General features: G+C 41.3%; 2 protein-coding genes across 3 annotated transcripts in view; both read left to right on the top strand.

Annotated features, from left to right (window-relative positions):
* Positions 1 to 2,718, top strand: part of LOC133511252 (collagen alpha-1(XX) chain) — a 54,788-nt gene extending 52,070 nt beyond the window's left edge. For both annotated transcript variants that reach the window (XM_061840023.1, XM_061840015.1), the window contains exons 41-42: positions 1,291 to 1,452; positions 2,142 to 2,718. In XM_061840023.1, coding sequence (XP_061696007.1) covers positions 1,291 to 1,452; positions 2,142 to 2,170 — 191 coding nt within the window. In that variant the 3' untranslated portion in view covers positions 2,171 to 2,718. The remainder of the gene's footprint in view (positions 1 to 1,290; positions 1,453 to 2,141) is intronic.
* A 363-nt stretch (positions 2,719 to 3,081) lies between these two features.
* Positions 3,082 to 15,270, top strand: dpm1 (dolichyl-phosphate mannosyltransferase subunit 1, catalytic). Its single transcript, XM_061840000.1, has 9 exons — positions 3,082 to 3,275; positions 3,468 to 3,567; positions 3,667 to 3,700; positions 3,811 to 3,887; positions 3,966 to 3,991; positions 4,804 to 4,899; positions 4,982 to 5,050; positions 8,089 to 8,203; positions 14,681 to 15,270. Exons 1-9 carry the CDS (start codon positions 3,109 to 3,111, stop codon positions 14,783 to 14,785), a joined length of 789 nt encoding a protein of 262 aa, XP_061695984.1. The 5' UTR covers positions 3,082 to 3,108; the 3' UTR covers positions 14,786 to 15,270.
* The last annotated feature ends 782 nt before the right edge of the window (positions 15,271 to 16,052 follow it).

Here is a 16,052-nt window from a genome sequence, read left to right as displayed (position 1 = left end):
GCTAGACCGAATAGGTACACCTGAGCACACCAGTTACATTGTTAGCATGTATGCTAGCATGATTCAGCATGTACCATATGATGGCGCTCACCAGGCCGCCTATCCACACAAGGGTCGCTGAAGTGCTGGAGTCTATCCCAGCTGTCATCGGGTAGGAGGTGGGGTACACCCTGAACTGGTCACCAGCCTATCACAGGGCGCATAAAGACAAACAGTCTCACTCACAATCAGACCTACGGGCAATTTAGAGTGCCCAATTAATGTTGCATGTTTTTGGGACGTGGGAGGAAACCGGAGTGCCCGGAGGAAACCCATGCTGGCATGGGGAGAATATGCAAACTCCACACAGGCAGGTCCGGGATTGAACCGGGGACCTCAGAACTGTGAGGCCAACACTTTACCAGCTGATCCACCGTGCCGCCCAGTGAGGAATAATAATTTGTCACTTTACATTCTTATGCAGAAGAAGCTTACATTGTTCCACACACTGACAGTGTAGGCAAGTCATTAAGATGTTGTTCACACTCACTGTGTCACATCAAAACTAAAATTATCACACTTCAGCAAACAGAATATCATAACTAGCAAAGAATAAAGCAGATAAAACAATGACTGAAGAAAGAATTGACACAAAACATGCACTAAACGCTATTTACATCCAGTGTTCTGGGAGCGCTACAAAGCATGAGTCCTTCAGAACTATCATGTCCATAATTCTTCTTCTTCTTTTTCTTTCGTCTTATCCCGCTGGGGATTGCCACAGCGTGTTGTCTTTTTCCATCTAAGCCTATCTCGTGCATCCTCCTCCCCCACACCCACTGTCCTCATGTCCTCCCTCACAACATCCGTTAACCTTTTCTCTGGTCTTCTCTCGCTCAGCTCCATCCTTAGCACCCTTCTACCAACATACTCACTCTCTTGCCTCATGTCCATGTCATGTCCATCATGTCCATAATCATTCATCAATAATCAAATGTATACTGCTATCAATTTTCACGGAAACTTGTTTTGACACAAATGACCTGGAGCCTATCGCGACTGAATTTCAACAAGTCTGTGCAAGCCCTGTCATTTTTGCTAGCCAGTCACAGGGCACAATTATACAAACAACCAATCACATACAAACCCAAGGACAATTTAGTCTTCATTAAACTTAACATTTATCTTTTTGGAATGCAAGAGGAAATTGCCAATTATTTTCTTGACGTTTGAGCCACAATTATGGTTGAAGAACTATATAGAACTCATCAGTATTGCTTCAAATGTGTTCTATTCTATGTCTCTCCACAGGTCCTCTGGGTGAGTCCAAGATTGGAACCCCTGGGCCAAAAGGAGAAAATGGAAAGCCAGGACCACCGGGGCTGCCCGGAACTCCCGGCCAGCCGGGCGAGATCGGACCACCAGGAGTGTGTGACAGCAGTGGAGGGTGCCACGCAGTTCCTCAGCAAGCGGGTTAGCATTTCAACTGCAACCACAATATGTCTTCATCTCCATACTCTACTCTTTATCTATCCATCCCTTTTCTGTAGCGTGTTGTTAGGATTATGGCTCAAGTGAACCCGTCCCAGCAGACTTTGGGTGTGAGGCAGGGTAAGGCCTGGACCTGTCCCCAGCCTCCCAGACAGCTATGAATAATTTAGCCTTCACTTAATTTACCATGCATGTTTTTGGAATATTACTGAAAACCCCCACAAAAACAGGGAGAGAATATGCTTACTCCACACATTTGAACCCTGAACCTGAGAAGTCTGTGAGGCAGATGTACTAACCATTAGTCCATTGTGTAGTAATGATGGAAAATATTCAGTTTCACTGTCAAACTGGAACTCAAAGGGGCACTTCATGTCACCTTGCATTAAAAAAAAAAAATAAAAGAAAAAAACTAAACAACTGATATTGCTGCCTTGCATTCAGGAGTACTTGTTTTATAATTATTGTCATGTTTTTGTGACAATAGCCGCTTTATCATAATCATTTTTATTCCTAGTATTTTTTCACCACTGGTGCCCCTGTGTATCTGACAAGCATGCTTTAATATTATCTTCCCGGTAGTGTTAATAATGTATACCTCTGTGTAGTATATGCCATTCTCACAAGTAATAATTTTGCGTGTGCACATTCATGTGTTTGTCCATCTCCAGGAGACCCTTATTATGGGTACCAGCCTTGAGTGGATTTTTGCAAGTGGTGGTGATGACATCACGACGGGACGCCTGTTTACATTGCACTGCATCGTTGTTGACGGTGTTGCGCTTATGTTGGTACAGCACTCGCAAGCATCATCGTTGGAGAAAGCAAAAGAGGAGGATGAAGAGGATTTGCCTATGATGTCACACCGTTATGAGGAACCATCATATTTCCTCAGGATTGTTATTTCGATAACTCTTCCCACTTATCCACTAGGTTCTCTTTTATAAGCCATGTTCGCACTGATACTTTTTTTTAAAATCATGTTTATAAAGTCGTGCACTGAGTTATAGTTTAGTCAATCTCTTCCAATCCTTCGTTTCATTTTCCATTCTAAACTGCCTCAAAAACAGTGCCGATACTTATCCATGGTGAAAGATGTGATCCATGGTGTGAATGACTGTATGTTGTGTATGATATGTATATATTGAATGTACGCAGTTCTTCACTTGTGTTCCCTTGTGTCCTTGCTGTATAAAACACTTTTATACAGCCGTCATGGTCAATAAATGTGGTGTCTGTGTGTGTTGTGCTCGAGAGAGATTTGGACTCAAAAGTGTTTTATTGATTCAACTTCTTTCAACTATGAGTTTATTCATCCGAGAGTACTTCAACAAATCTAACAGACTAATGTTGGAAAATAATGATGAAAAAAACCGTAGTTGGTCATTGTTTCCAGTTGTGTCTATTTTCATAAACACACTGACGTTTCTCCAGATAGTCGATAATAACGCCCAACAGCGGGAGAAATCTTAAAAGAATAATAGGGCCTGGTTTACTCTGATTTTGCTGCAACAAATACAGAATCGAGGTTAGTCGCGTAATAGTTTCAATCAAACCACGGAGAGATGAAGAACTACCCCCTTCATCATCATAGTAAAAATTATTTTGAAATTGCTAAACCGGAATTGATGCGGGATTATGGTCAAATTGGCTGATAGCGGCAAACATACCGCCATGCCAGCTCGTAAGACTTCCCGCTTGAAGCCAAACGATAAGGACAAATATTCGGTGTTATTGCCCACCTATAACGAAAGGGAAAATCTCCCTTTGATTGTGTGGCTTTTGGTGAAATATTTCGATGAAAGGTAAGTTCAGAAGAACTAGCACTGCTGGTGAGCTAGGCGCTTACGTGTGAAACGAGTCAGTGATAGTGTGTCAGTTGTTTATATTGTTGAATGTCATTATGTGTACACCGTTCTACATATACGCTTGATGTAAAGTCTCTAAATTTAGACTTTTGAAGTTGTCGCGTCGTTCAGTTGAACTTGCTGTTTCAGTGGTTACGATTACGAGGTTATCGTCATTGACGACGGAAGCCCCGATGGGACATTGGAAGTGGCCAAACAACTCCAAACGATATATGGAGTGGACAAAATTGTAAGTTTTAAGAGGAACACTTTTGCATTTGCTTGCAGGATCACATTTGTTATTTTACGTGTAGTACATTAACCTATAAAACCCATTTTCTCCATCAAGCTTCTACGGCCACGAGCAACGAAGTTAGGCCTGGGTAAGTTCAAAATGGATTTCAAAATACAAAGCATGATAGCACTTTTTATGGCGCAATCCAAATGGAAATCTGTAAACCCCCCTCCCCCCAAAAAAAAAATATATATATAGGCACCGCTTACATCCACGGCATGAAACACGCCACAGGAAATTTCATCTTCATCATGGATGCTGATCTATCTCATCATGTGAGTGCCACCCAACAAGTTTGCTGTGTCAATGAAAATGTAATAATTGTCTGATTTTTTTTATTATTATTATTTCAGCCCAAATTCATCCCAGAATTTATTAAGTAAGTATTATCTTTTTTAATTCAACCACTATACAGTGATGTGTTGACTTACTGTTTTTTTTTTTCATGACCAAGGCTTAATAGTAATTCAAGACAATCAGAATCATCTTTGTTAATATTTCTATATATTAATATATATCATGTAAAAAACACACAAGGAATTTGTCTCCGGTAGTTGGAGCCACTCTTGTACGACAGTAAATGGACAGAAAATACATTTTAAAAATTTTTTACATATAAAGACATTGCAAGAGCAGCCATGGAGCAATAGAAGGTCGCTAATAATCTAGCAATGATGGCTCAAATTTTTTCACAATTTGACAAAGATTGTAATTATAGTCAGAAAATAAAAAAAGTATAATTGTAAGTTAGCTGTTCAAGAAGTTCATTGGAAGAAGGAAGAAGCTGTTGCAATGTCTGCTAGTTTTAGTTTGCATTGTTTGGTCATGCCATTAATGCGTCCTAGTCCCAAATAGGCCACCAGATTTTTAGGGGACATGTTTTTGATGAAGACAAAATTTCAGCAGGTTATTAGGGTCACTTATTGAGACTGAATGAATTAATAAATGACACCTCATGAGTTGAACAAGGCAAGATACTACCTATAATCCTGTATTTTTTAGCATATTCTGTTCTTCATGCAAAATGGCATCATTCTTAGTGTTAGCAAACTGTTAGGATGTAAGCATTTTATTTTCTGTTAGTATGGTAACATTTTAATTTATTCACACATTATGGGTGTCATGCTAAATGATGGCGGTAGATGTTCAATGTGCCACACAAATCAAATGTTGTCTTGCGTCTACAATCAGGAAGCAGAAGGAAGGCAATTATGATTTGGTGTCAGGCACCCGCTACCGAGGCAATGGTGGCGTCTACGGGTGGGACCTGCGTAGGAAACTCATCAGGTACCAAATGTGACGGGATCTACATGGTGCACAGGCAAGACAGATCTGTCATTTCATTTTCTCTCTTCTGTCTTTCACTCAGTCGGGGTGCCAATTTTCTGACTCAAGTGTTGTTGCGGCCTGGTGCTTCAGACCTAACAGGAAGTTTCAGGTGAGCTTCAATCTTCACTTCCTTAGGAACACCTCAAGAAAGTGTAAATTTCCTTTAAAAAAAAAAAAAAACCTTGATTTGTCATAAGAGTGTCAAGACATGGTCCCTCTGACAGCTATCTTGGTTTGTATCCGCTTTCTCCGTATTTGGCGAAGACCACCTCCTTCCCCCTGGTTGGTTTCCCCGGTGTAGAAGACCCAATTGTGAGAGCACACGATTGTTGATGGTTCTGGCTTGGAAGCGGAGAGTTAGGCGGAGAGCTTTGTCAGTGACATAGATAAGCTTGAGAAATTTAAATGACCCAAGGCCTCTTGGCAAAAGAAATCTCTGGAACTCAAGAATGCGTTGAAGTTTTTAATTAATATTTCAGCTGTTTACTGAGGCACCATAGAGACAATATTACATTCCAAATAATAAAGTTGGTTTGGCAAATATTTGGACCTTTAATAATATATAGTTATCACGGGCAGTGTTGGGGGCTAACTCGTAACATGAAACGAGATGCAGTGCAATATAAATATATTTCAAATTCATGCAAGTTTAATCCATTTTATAACTGTGTACTTATATTACAGTTGCTCATGGAAGTTTCCATGATTACATTTTTCATTACATTTATAAAATAACCACAAAAGCAGTTGAATAAAGGATAAATAAAAAAAGTAAAGTAAAATAAGGCCTGCCCTTGAGCTGCTGGACTGTGATGTGAGACCGCTACCTAAATGAGTCCCCTGATGTCAGCTATTGCATGAATATTTGATAACATATTGCTGTGGTTATTGTTTATCAACAATTAACTTTTCTCTATAACTATATTTGTTGTTTTATCAGTGTCACAGTGGTTGAGTGAACTTTTTAGCTCCAGCCCTTAGCTTGTAGCTCGCAGGCTACCAATTGTAATAAACAGTTTACTATCCTTTTATCCCAGTTGTGTGGATCTCTAAAGGAGACACAGTTCTGCCAGGGGCTTGCTGCAGCATGGAACAATCATAATTTATTGAATCCAGAAAACCTCCCATGTTGTGTGTACTGTATATAAGGAAGGATTAACCCCCCCCACACACACACACACACACACACACACACACACTGCTCTGCCCCTGGTTAGCTACCGTGAAGACAGGATTTGTAGTTTTGTTTCGCTGCGTGTGGTAGCTCTTCAACACGTACGGTGGTTCTTAAACCACCGTATATGGACGCAAATTGAAGATGCTTCATGCGTCCCTGCTTTTTGTACGTTTCAGAGTTGGGACACACATGAAAGGAGATCAGTGTGTGTGTGTGTGTGTGTGTGTGTGTTTGTGTGTGTGTGTGTGTGTGTGTATGGATACACAGAAAAATGTGGTTAATTCCAATATAATCTGTTTTTATCCACTTCTTTTTTTTCAAGGTTCCTGTTGATGCATTGATTTGAACTCACAAAGTTTTCAAAATCTCATCAAATGTCTTCTTCTTTTCCTTTCGGCTTGTCCCATCAGGGGTCGCCACAGCGTGTCATCTTTTTCCATCTAAGCCTATCTCGTGCATCTTCCTCTCTAACACCCAACTGTCGTCATGTCCTTCCTCACAACATCCATCAACCTTTTCTTTGGTCTTCCTCTCGCTCTTTTGCCTGGCAGCTCCATCCTCAGCACCCTTCTACCAATATACTCAATCCCTCGTCTCTGAACATCTCCAAACCATCTAAGTCTGCTCTCTCTAACCTCGTCTCCAAAACATCCAACTTTGGCTGTCTCTCTAATGAGCTCATTTTTAATCCTATCCAACCTGCTCACTCCAAGTAAGAACCTCAACATATTCATTTCTGCTACCTCCAGTTCTGCTTCCTGTTGTTTCTTCAGAGCCACCGTCTCTAATCCGTACATCATGGCCGGCCTCACCACTGTTTTATAAACTTTGCCCTTCATCCTAGCGGAGACTCTTCTGTCGCATAGAACACCAGACACCTTCCTCCAACTGTTCCACCCCGCTTGAACCCGTTTCTTCACTTCTTTTTTACCACACTCTCCATTGCTCTCTATTGTTGACCCCAAGTCATCAACCCTCGCTATCTCTTCTCCCTGAAGCTTCACTCCTCCTCCTCCCCCCCTCACATTCATACACATATATTCTGTTTTACTTTGGCCAATCTTCATTCCTCTCCTTTCCAGTGTGTGTCTCCATCTTTCTAATTGTTCCTGCGCCTGCTCCCTGCTTTCACTGCAGATCACAATATCATCTGCGAACATCATAGTCCAAGGGGATTCCAGTCTAATCTCACCTGACAGTTTATCCATTACTACTGCAAACAGGAAGGGGCTCAGCACGGATCCCCGATGCAGTCCCACCTCCACCTTAAATTCTTCTGACACACCAACGGCACACCTCACCGCTGTTCTGCTGCCCTCATAGATGTCCTGTACTATTCTAACATATTTCTTCACCACAGTTCCTCCCTTGGTACTCTGTCATAGGCTTTCTCTAGGTCTACAAAGACACAATGTAGGTCCTTCTGACCTTCTCTGTACTTTTCCACGAGCATCCTCAAGGCAAATAATGCATCTGTGGTCCTCTATTTCGGCATGAAACCATACTGTGTAACTACTAAATATAATACCTTTTGAAGGAGTGAATCGTTACACTACTGTTGCACTTACAACAGTGTAATTTGTGACGACAACAAACTACATTTCCAAAGCAATGTTCCCCATACTGATTCTGGCTATCTCGCTCGTACCTGTTGTACTAAGACCTGTTTTTCACATTTTGACATTCTAACAAGGGTATTACTGTATTTCCTCAAATGTGCAGATCAGTTTTTCCCAACGTTATTCTTCCAAATCCTATAATTTACATTTGAAAATCATCTTCCAAACAAAAAGTGTGTGGGCAGGTGGAAAAGCATTCATTTGTTTTATCTGCCACTATTTGTTGATGCCATAATAAGCAAATGTATAGTATTTGCAGTACATAAAAATGGTTTTCAGACTGATTGAGAAATTGGATAATTTCCTGTGGCATAGCAGATGAATGATATGCTTGCTCTGTGTGTACGTCAGACTGTACAAGAAGAAAATCCTTGAGAGTCTGGTTGAGCGTTGCGTGTCCAAAGGTTACGTCTTTCAAATGGAAATGGTTGTCCGAGCCAGGCAGCTCAACTACACTATTGGAGAGGTGAGTCACCAAGCTGATTGAGTGTGTTTCCTGGAGGTGGGGCATTAGTTCCCTGAGGGCCACACTTAATGGGGGGAAAAAATATGATTAAAATTATTATGCTTGTGCACACGTGGACAAGATTATTGCTGCAAAACGTGAAAACCCCACCCCCTCAAAAAATAAGGATAAAAAAATCTGATAGTAGCCTGGACAAAAATGTTTCTGCCCTTAAGTTAATATTGTGTTCCACAACCTTTTGAGGCAATCACCAGTCACTCACATTTGAAAAGTGTACGGGTGTGCTCAGTCATGCCCGCAGATATGAAGTTACAGGTGTGGTCCACCAGCCATGCCCGCAGATATAATGTTGCGGGTGTGATTAGGGATAGAATCGCAAGACCTTAAGATAACTTACTAAGTTGTTATACCCAAGTATGTAGTTGTTACCTAATACCATAATCCTAATTTATTGACACTGCACAGACTGAGACAGACATTTTTAAAGAAGTCAATAGACATTAAATTTAAAAAGTAAATATTCATATCATCATTTTATTTCATCATGATGTATTCTTAGAATCTAGCGTAATTTACGGCAGTATCTACTGTCAATCCATTGATGAAAGCTAGCAGTAGATGATCTATGTCTTCCTAAAGCATGTAGAGGGGAAAAGTTTTCAACTTCAAGATAACGCGGCACCACGGGGGAAAAAATGACCATTCGCATTTAGATATAAAGACAGATCAAGTCAAAGTAAATCACAATCTCATATTTATTATAGTTAGATACTGAAACATGACCTGTGTTATATCTCAGAAATGTTTTCAATGTAACTCTGTGGTGCCCAGAATTTTTTTTTCCCTCCAAGATCGGACATAAAAACTGTGCCAAACAAATGTGAGCATTTCATCTGAGATGTCACGCTGTGGCGACCCCTAACGGGACAAGCCGATAGAAACTTACTTACTTGGTATCTACTTTTCAAGCAGCCAGCCTCTCGCAATCGACCGGCGGGGCAGGGGTGGCTGGGGGTGGGTGGGTGCATGCGCGCATAGCTGCGACTGCTGTAAATAGGAAGCCGGCTTGCTAGAACGCACCTTTATGTGTGTGCAGTCGACGTATTGGCCCCACCTGAATCAAGCGACGAGGTGGATGATAGTCTAACGTCTTGTTCTTTAGGCACGCCGTCACACGATCAACCTATACTGCCTCGTGATCAACGCATTGAGCACGCCTGGTGTAAATGAATCTCCTTTGACATGGCTCATGATGTTGATGACTTTCGACGTAATTGTGCTCGCAGTACGTGAAGCAGCTCGGAAAATGCGCTTTTGGCATCACTTCCGAACATACTCAGTACGGTTCATTTACATTTCCTGTTTCCGGGTGAATACTGGTTGTTTTTGAGCAGGCTTGTTTAGGTAACAACGTTTATGAAATAAACGCGGAAATTAATGTCAAGACTACACAAAATAAGCGACGTCTTTCAATATCCACTTTTTCTACTTGTAACAAATTTTATGTGCATGATTTTTCGTGCTCAACTTTGCAAATTTGCGAGTGCGATGGCGCGGAAGTCTGATCGCGCCTGTCAAATGTGACTGACTGCAATCATTGTTTTGGTAACTTTTCAGGATCCTAATATGTTGAGCAAAGTGCCCCAGCTATCTCTGGTTTGATGGCCTCTTTCTGACTGCATGACACTTTCCACAGATGTTTAATTTGATTTAGATCAGGACTTTTCAGAGTGGTCCAATATTTTGTCCAGAGCCGTGCGTGGGTATTTTAGCTGTGTTTAGGTTCTTTCTCCTGGTGAAGGATCTGTGACCTGTGGCCAACATGCATGCTAATCAGTTGCTTTTCACTAAAATTCGCTATTTTGAACTCAAACTTGGACATTTCTGTGGATCTTATAGATCCATCCATTTTCTTAGCCGCTTATCCTCACAAGGGTCGCGGGGAGTGCTGGGGCCTATCCCAGCTGTCAACAGGAAGCAGGCGGGGTACATCATGAACTGGTTGCCAGCCAATTGCAGGGGACATAGAGACAAACAGCCACAATCACAATCACACCTAGGGGTAATTAATGTAATAATAATTAGTGTCCAATTAATGTCGCATACTTTTGGGATGTGGAGAAAACCCACACAGGCATGGGGAGAACATGCAAATGCCACACAAAAGGGTCCGGGATTGAACCCAGGACCTCAGAACTGCGAGGCCAACACTATCCTGCTGAATCACCGTGCCGCCTCTTACAGATCTGTTTTTCTTTTTTTTTGGGTGGGTTTGCTATCATCACAGACTGTTTTGTACTCCTACAGCGCTGGCAGCTAGATCCAATCCACACATCCACCGTCTACACTCAGATGTAAATGTGAATATTACTGCCTGGCGGACTAAAGGTCACATTGTTTTCCCGCGGTCAGGCGTTCAACAACGCCTGCATTGCATCATGTGACCAATGCATTGCTCTACACAGCACATATGCGTAGCTTTCTGGGGACAGGTCAAAAAATGGTGCACAACTTGTCCTATTTACATAAGAGAAGCAAAAACATCAGCTCTCATGTATTGTAGTATTTGTCTGGCGCTGTGTGCCCAAAGGTGAATATTTCAGCTTGCTTATTTGAAACTTAAACTTGAGATAACATGTTGCAAAAATTAAATATATATATCAACTTAAATATATTGCTGATGTTTGACTCTACATACACCCGCCCACACACACCAACATATTCATACTGGGGGTAAATTCTCACAATTCTTACTTGAGTAATTGTCACTGTATATTTCTTATGCAATTATTTTGGAGGACTACTTTTTACCTGAGTCACATTATTGTCAAGTAACTTGAGTACAATATTTGCCCCCTCTACCTACCTCTGTAGCAGACGTCCTCTGTTGATATTCTTACGTTTATGGAACATTTTTGCTCATCAGATGAGCCAGTGTGACATTTTGTGCTCCTCCTTTGTATTTTCGCGTAGAACTTTTTGCGGGTCGTGGCCCTGGTTCTGGCTCCAGTAGTACAGCGAAGCACACGTAACATCGGTGACAAGGGTTGATCCACTAGTACATGTACTTGTATAATTAGGAAACTTGCCTACCTTCATATAATTTGTTTCCAGTTCATCAGTAAACAAATTATATATAGGTTGGAGGATAAGTAGTACAGATAATCAGTCCGGAAAATGGATGGACGGACGTTAAATTTAAATAAAAAAAATTTAAATTAAATTTAAAATTATTAGGCAACGGAGCGATGTTAGGGATTAGGTCACAACACAGAATAAAATAACTTCAAATTTATCAGAGGCCAATAAAAATATTGTACTTACCATAAGTTCCGGCCTATAAGCTGCGACTTTTTTCGTCACGCTTTCAACCCTGCGGTTTATGCAGTGATGCGGCTAATTTGTGCATTTTTTTTCGAACGGCCGCAAGGGGGCACTCAAGCGGAAAAGGTAAGAGTGAGACCGGTGCCAAATGTGCCAAGGAAGTGACTTTTACCGGTATGTTTTTTTAACTGGCACTGTTAGCGCTGCGGTAGTGTGTTGCTGCCATGTTACTGCCGCGTCTCAGTGATTTTTTTTTTTTTTTTTTTTTTTTTTTTACCTTTTTTTTTTAACCGGCCCCGTTAGCGGCACACTAGTGTCGCATTAGCATTGGCGTTGTTTAACTGCTAGAATGAGCACCGCACAAGCGGGTTTCTGCTGTGTTACTGCCGCGTCGCAGTGATTTAGATGTGTGTGTGTTTTTTTTAACTGTCTCTGTTAGTGCTGTGCTACCGTGTTGCTATCGTGTAGCTGCCGCAGCAGTTTTTTTTTTAACGCTATGTTTTTTGTTTTTTTTTTAACCAGCCCTGTTCGTGCTACCGTGTTGTTGCTATGTTAAGCTAAACTAAGGTATTAAAACTTTGACATTTGACATTTTTTCTAACGGCCGCAAGGGGGCACTCGAGGAGAAAAGGTAAGAGTGAGACCGGTGGAATATATGTGCCAAGGAAGTGAATTTTACCAGTATGATTTTTTTAACTGACCCTTTTAGCGCTGCGCTAGCGTGTTACTGTCATGTCTCAGTGATTTTTACCGGTCTTTTTTTTTTTTTTTTTTTTTTTTTTTTTTTAAACCGGCCCTGTTAACGCCGCGCTAGCGTTAGTGTGGTGCTAGTGTTAGCACAGCGCTAGCATTAGCACGGCGCTAGCCTTAAACTCTCTGTGTACTGTCTTTGTAAATGTCTCGTGTTTCATTGTGGCCACCTGCGGCTTTTACACCGCTGCGGCGTATGTATGTACCAAATGGTATTTCCTTTACAAATGTACTGGGTTAGGTTTATAACCAAGTGCGCTCTGTAAACCGGGAATTACGGTAATATTTTCCTGGACGATGCATTCGGGATTAGCCTTTGAAGTTGGTCATTGTGATTAATTGAAACAGACAATGATTGTAGACAATTAATTTCCAGAATGAGAGTGCTTTGAGAGAGGATGCTCTTCGTGTAGCACAGGCATCAAGTGCAGATGTCGATGGCCGTGGCTCTAGTTGGAAGACACCAAAATAAAAGCTAAAGAAATGAGGCGAATTTAAATTCAAACCTAAATTTGTACATTAACATGTACTTGAGCAGTATAAATATTTTTTTTTTCAGTGTGAAGAAAATTTGTTTTGCTTTATTGTATTCTTCAGAGTCTTCCAGATTGCATAATTTGTTAAATTGGGGGGAACCCCCCCAACTCCAGCATACCCCCCACAATGTTTTTGTTTTTTTTTGGTCACCTTTTACATACCTTAGGTGCTTGCATGTCTACACCAAGCTGTCTGACTGTGGGCAGTACATTTCACGTAATAGGTTTGACATTTTGTACCCTGCACAGATGAGAGACACACTGTACTGTATGTAGAAAAGCAACCCCAGAACATAATGGAGGCTCTATGTTTCTTCCAGCAGGTATATTATTTTCTTTGTTGTTGGTCATTTTCCATTAAAAGAGAGAAATATCATAAAATTCAATTGTCACTGAAATAGACTAAAATTTGCCAACATGTAGATTGACTGGTCTTGGTGCTTCTGTGAGAATGTCCTTTGAGACAAAAGTGGAGCTTTTTGCAAGTCATGTAAGTTATTATTTTACAGACACAAAAATAAAGCGTACAAAGAAGAGGGCATTGCATGTTCTCGCTCTGCTTTGCTAAATCTAACACAGGGTGTCTTAGATCTGCACAAGAAACAATAAAGTCTACTATTATTAACCATATAATATATAACTATCAAGGTCTCTGGAGTCAAATGTGTTGCCTAATGTCAGAAAACTTGCAGCTATAGATCAGGGCTCCTCAACAGGATAATGACCCAAAATACACAGCAAAAATGATAAAGCAAAAAAAAAATAATAATAATAATTTGAAGATGTGGCACGGTGGTTCAGCTGGTAAAGCGTTGGCCTCACAGTTCTGAGGTCCCAGGTTCAATCTCGGACGTGCCTGTGGGGCGTTTGCATGTTCTCCCTGTGCCTGCGTGGGTTTCCTCCCACATCCCAAAAACATCCAACATTAATTGGACACTCTAAATTGCCCCTAGGTGTGATTTTGAGTGTGACTGTCTCCATGTGCCCTGCGATTGGCTGGCAACCAGTTCAGGGTGTACCCCGCCTTCTGCCTGTTGACAGCAATCCCCGCGACCGTCGTGAGGATAAGCGGCAAAGACAATGCATGGCTGGATGGATAATTTGAAGAGTCCTAAATCCTATTGAACATCTGTGGAAGAATTTGAATTATGTAGTTAAAACGTACAGTACCCTTCGAACTTGACAACAGGTGTAGGAGATTGTTTGACCGATCATTAAGCATAGTCCATAAAAGGATAATTCAATCGATTTTAATTATCTCACATCATAAAACTAAAAACTTAACATTTGCTCGACCTGACAAGTGAAAGGTAGAGTTTGAGATTGAAATGTAGCCTCACTTCACTTCTCCACAATTGTTTCTGGATAAAACAACAGTATCACCAACAAGACAAAAAAAAAAAAAACCCAAATTTTAATTTACAGTGAGGCTGCAGGGTGTGCCTTTGTGTATGTGCACAAATAATTTACACCCTTCAGTCCTGTTTTCTATCGCTACATTGTCTAATAGCCTCTTCTTGTCATCCATTGACCAAGTTTTAAAATAATAATAGGTTCGAGGCATTAGATGAGGCCAGAGGGGGATTATTATTTTTTTCTTTCCAAAGATCATTTTTATAATATTCTACTGTCAGGTCAAACTGTTTTGACATACGAAAAACGTCTTGTGTGTTGGAGTTGCAAACTCCACCGATAATATCAAAGTATTAAAATGTTTGTTTTATTTCTCCCCTTGAGGCTTTCCAATCCAAGATTGATTTTGTTGTCGGCATCAGACGGTTGCATTCTTAAACCACCTGACATAACATGGAGCCTTCATTTCATGACTAAACAGAGAAATGGGATGACTGATTGACTTCTCTTTTAGGTTCCCATTTCCTTCGTGGATCGAGTCTATGGCGAGTCCAAACTGGGAGGGAACGAGATTGTATCATTTGTGAAAGGCCTGCTCACACTATTTGTCACGACATGATTACGCCACATACGGCGTGCTGTAAATACATGGCCAGTGAGAGATGTAAATTGAGGACTTCTGACAAATATAACCGGACCCTGATGTGGGGGGGCGGGGGGGCACACCTTTGTTTTAAGCAAATGATGAGAGTACACCCTCCTGTTAGAAGTACATGGAGTGTCGTAGTAATGGAGACCATTGATGTGTATTACCCTTCTCGTCCTCAATTAATTTAGCACAAAGAGTGTATGCTGTCTCATCGTGCTGTAGACAATTGTAATACAGAATTTCAGAACATTAATGATTGATTTCACTAAAGCATCAATTGTTAAATGTCATTCTTTTAGAAATACCGTACAAGGATTCTTCAGCGGTGCTTATAATTTGAGTTTAATTTGCCAGATATGATGCCTCATTGTCTCGTTGGAGAAGGCTTGAAGTTGTTGTACAGTGTTCCCACACTAAATAAAAAATACAATTAAAAAAAAAAAGATTTTCCATGTGTTTTAAAGTATACTTACTGTTATGCAGTTGCATATGGGAACAGAGAGGCACCTGTTGCAATTTTTACCCATTTATTGAATGTCAGGAAAACACACTTGCAGGAAGAGATCCTGTCAGCCACAGCCCGTGTCCAGACGCTCACACAAAGACTCGCTGATGTAACGATGCCCACCTGACCAGGCCCTGCCTCTTAAAGGTCAAGTGTCATCCCTATAAACATTCTAAAATAGATATTGTAATAAAAAATACATGATTCACTTCAATGTCTATACGAAAAAATAAATATGAGCGGAGAGCACGTCATCCATGCGCAAAGTTGCAGAAGTGTCATTTGACGACATCCAAGTGGTCGCCATAATGGTTGCATCTTCTGTCTGTGGCGTCACACTGGGACATTCGCCATCAACACTGTGCCACCTACTACAGGAGACGAACACGCCCCTTCTGACACGGAAGCTCTCTTCGAAGAGGAGAACATCTCACAACCGAGTGAAGTGACTGGGACAATATTACCCTATCGTTTCGAGCCATATGTAGATGATATGCGGATCACGGCCAAACTGCATGCGGCCAAACCACCTCACCGCCCGATCCTACTCCGTGAGGCGGTGATAAAAACAGTGCTGCCACCACATGCAATCCGCGTCCATGCAGCGGTGATAAAAAACAACACCGCCCGCAACGGACGACGATGCCGCGGCCAAACTGCCTCCCTGTCCGATCCACCTCCACGCGGCGGAGATGAGGTACCGAAGCCTGGCCCCACGACACTTCAAAATCA

This window comes from Syngnathoides biaculeatus, chromosome 2, assembly GCF_019802595.1.
Source record: "Syngnathoides biaculeatus isolate LvHL_M chromosome 2, ASM1980259v1, whole genome shotgun sequence".
NCBI lineage: Eukaryota > Metazoa > Chordata > Actinopteri > Syngnathiformes > Syngnathidae > Syngnathoides > Syngnathoides biaculeatus.
The sequence above is the reverse complement of the archived record's forward strand: the minus strand, read 5'-3'. Positions and strand labels throughout refer to the sequence as shown.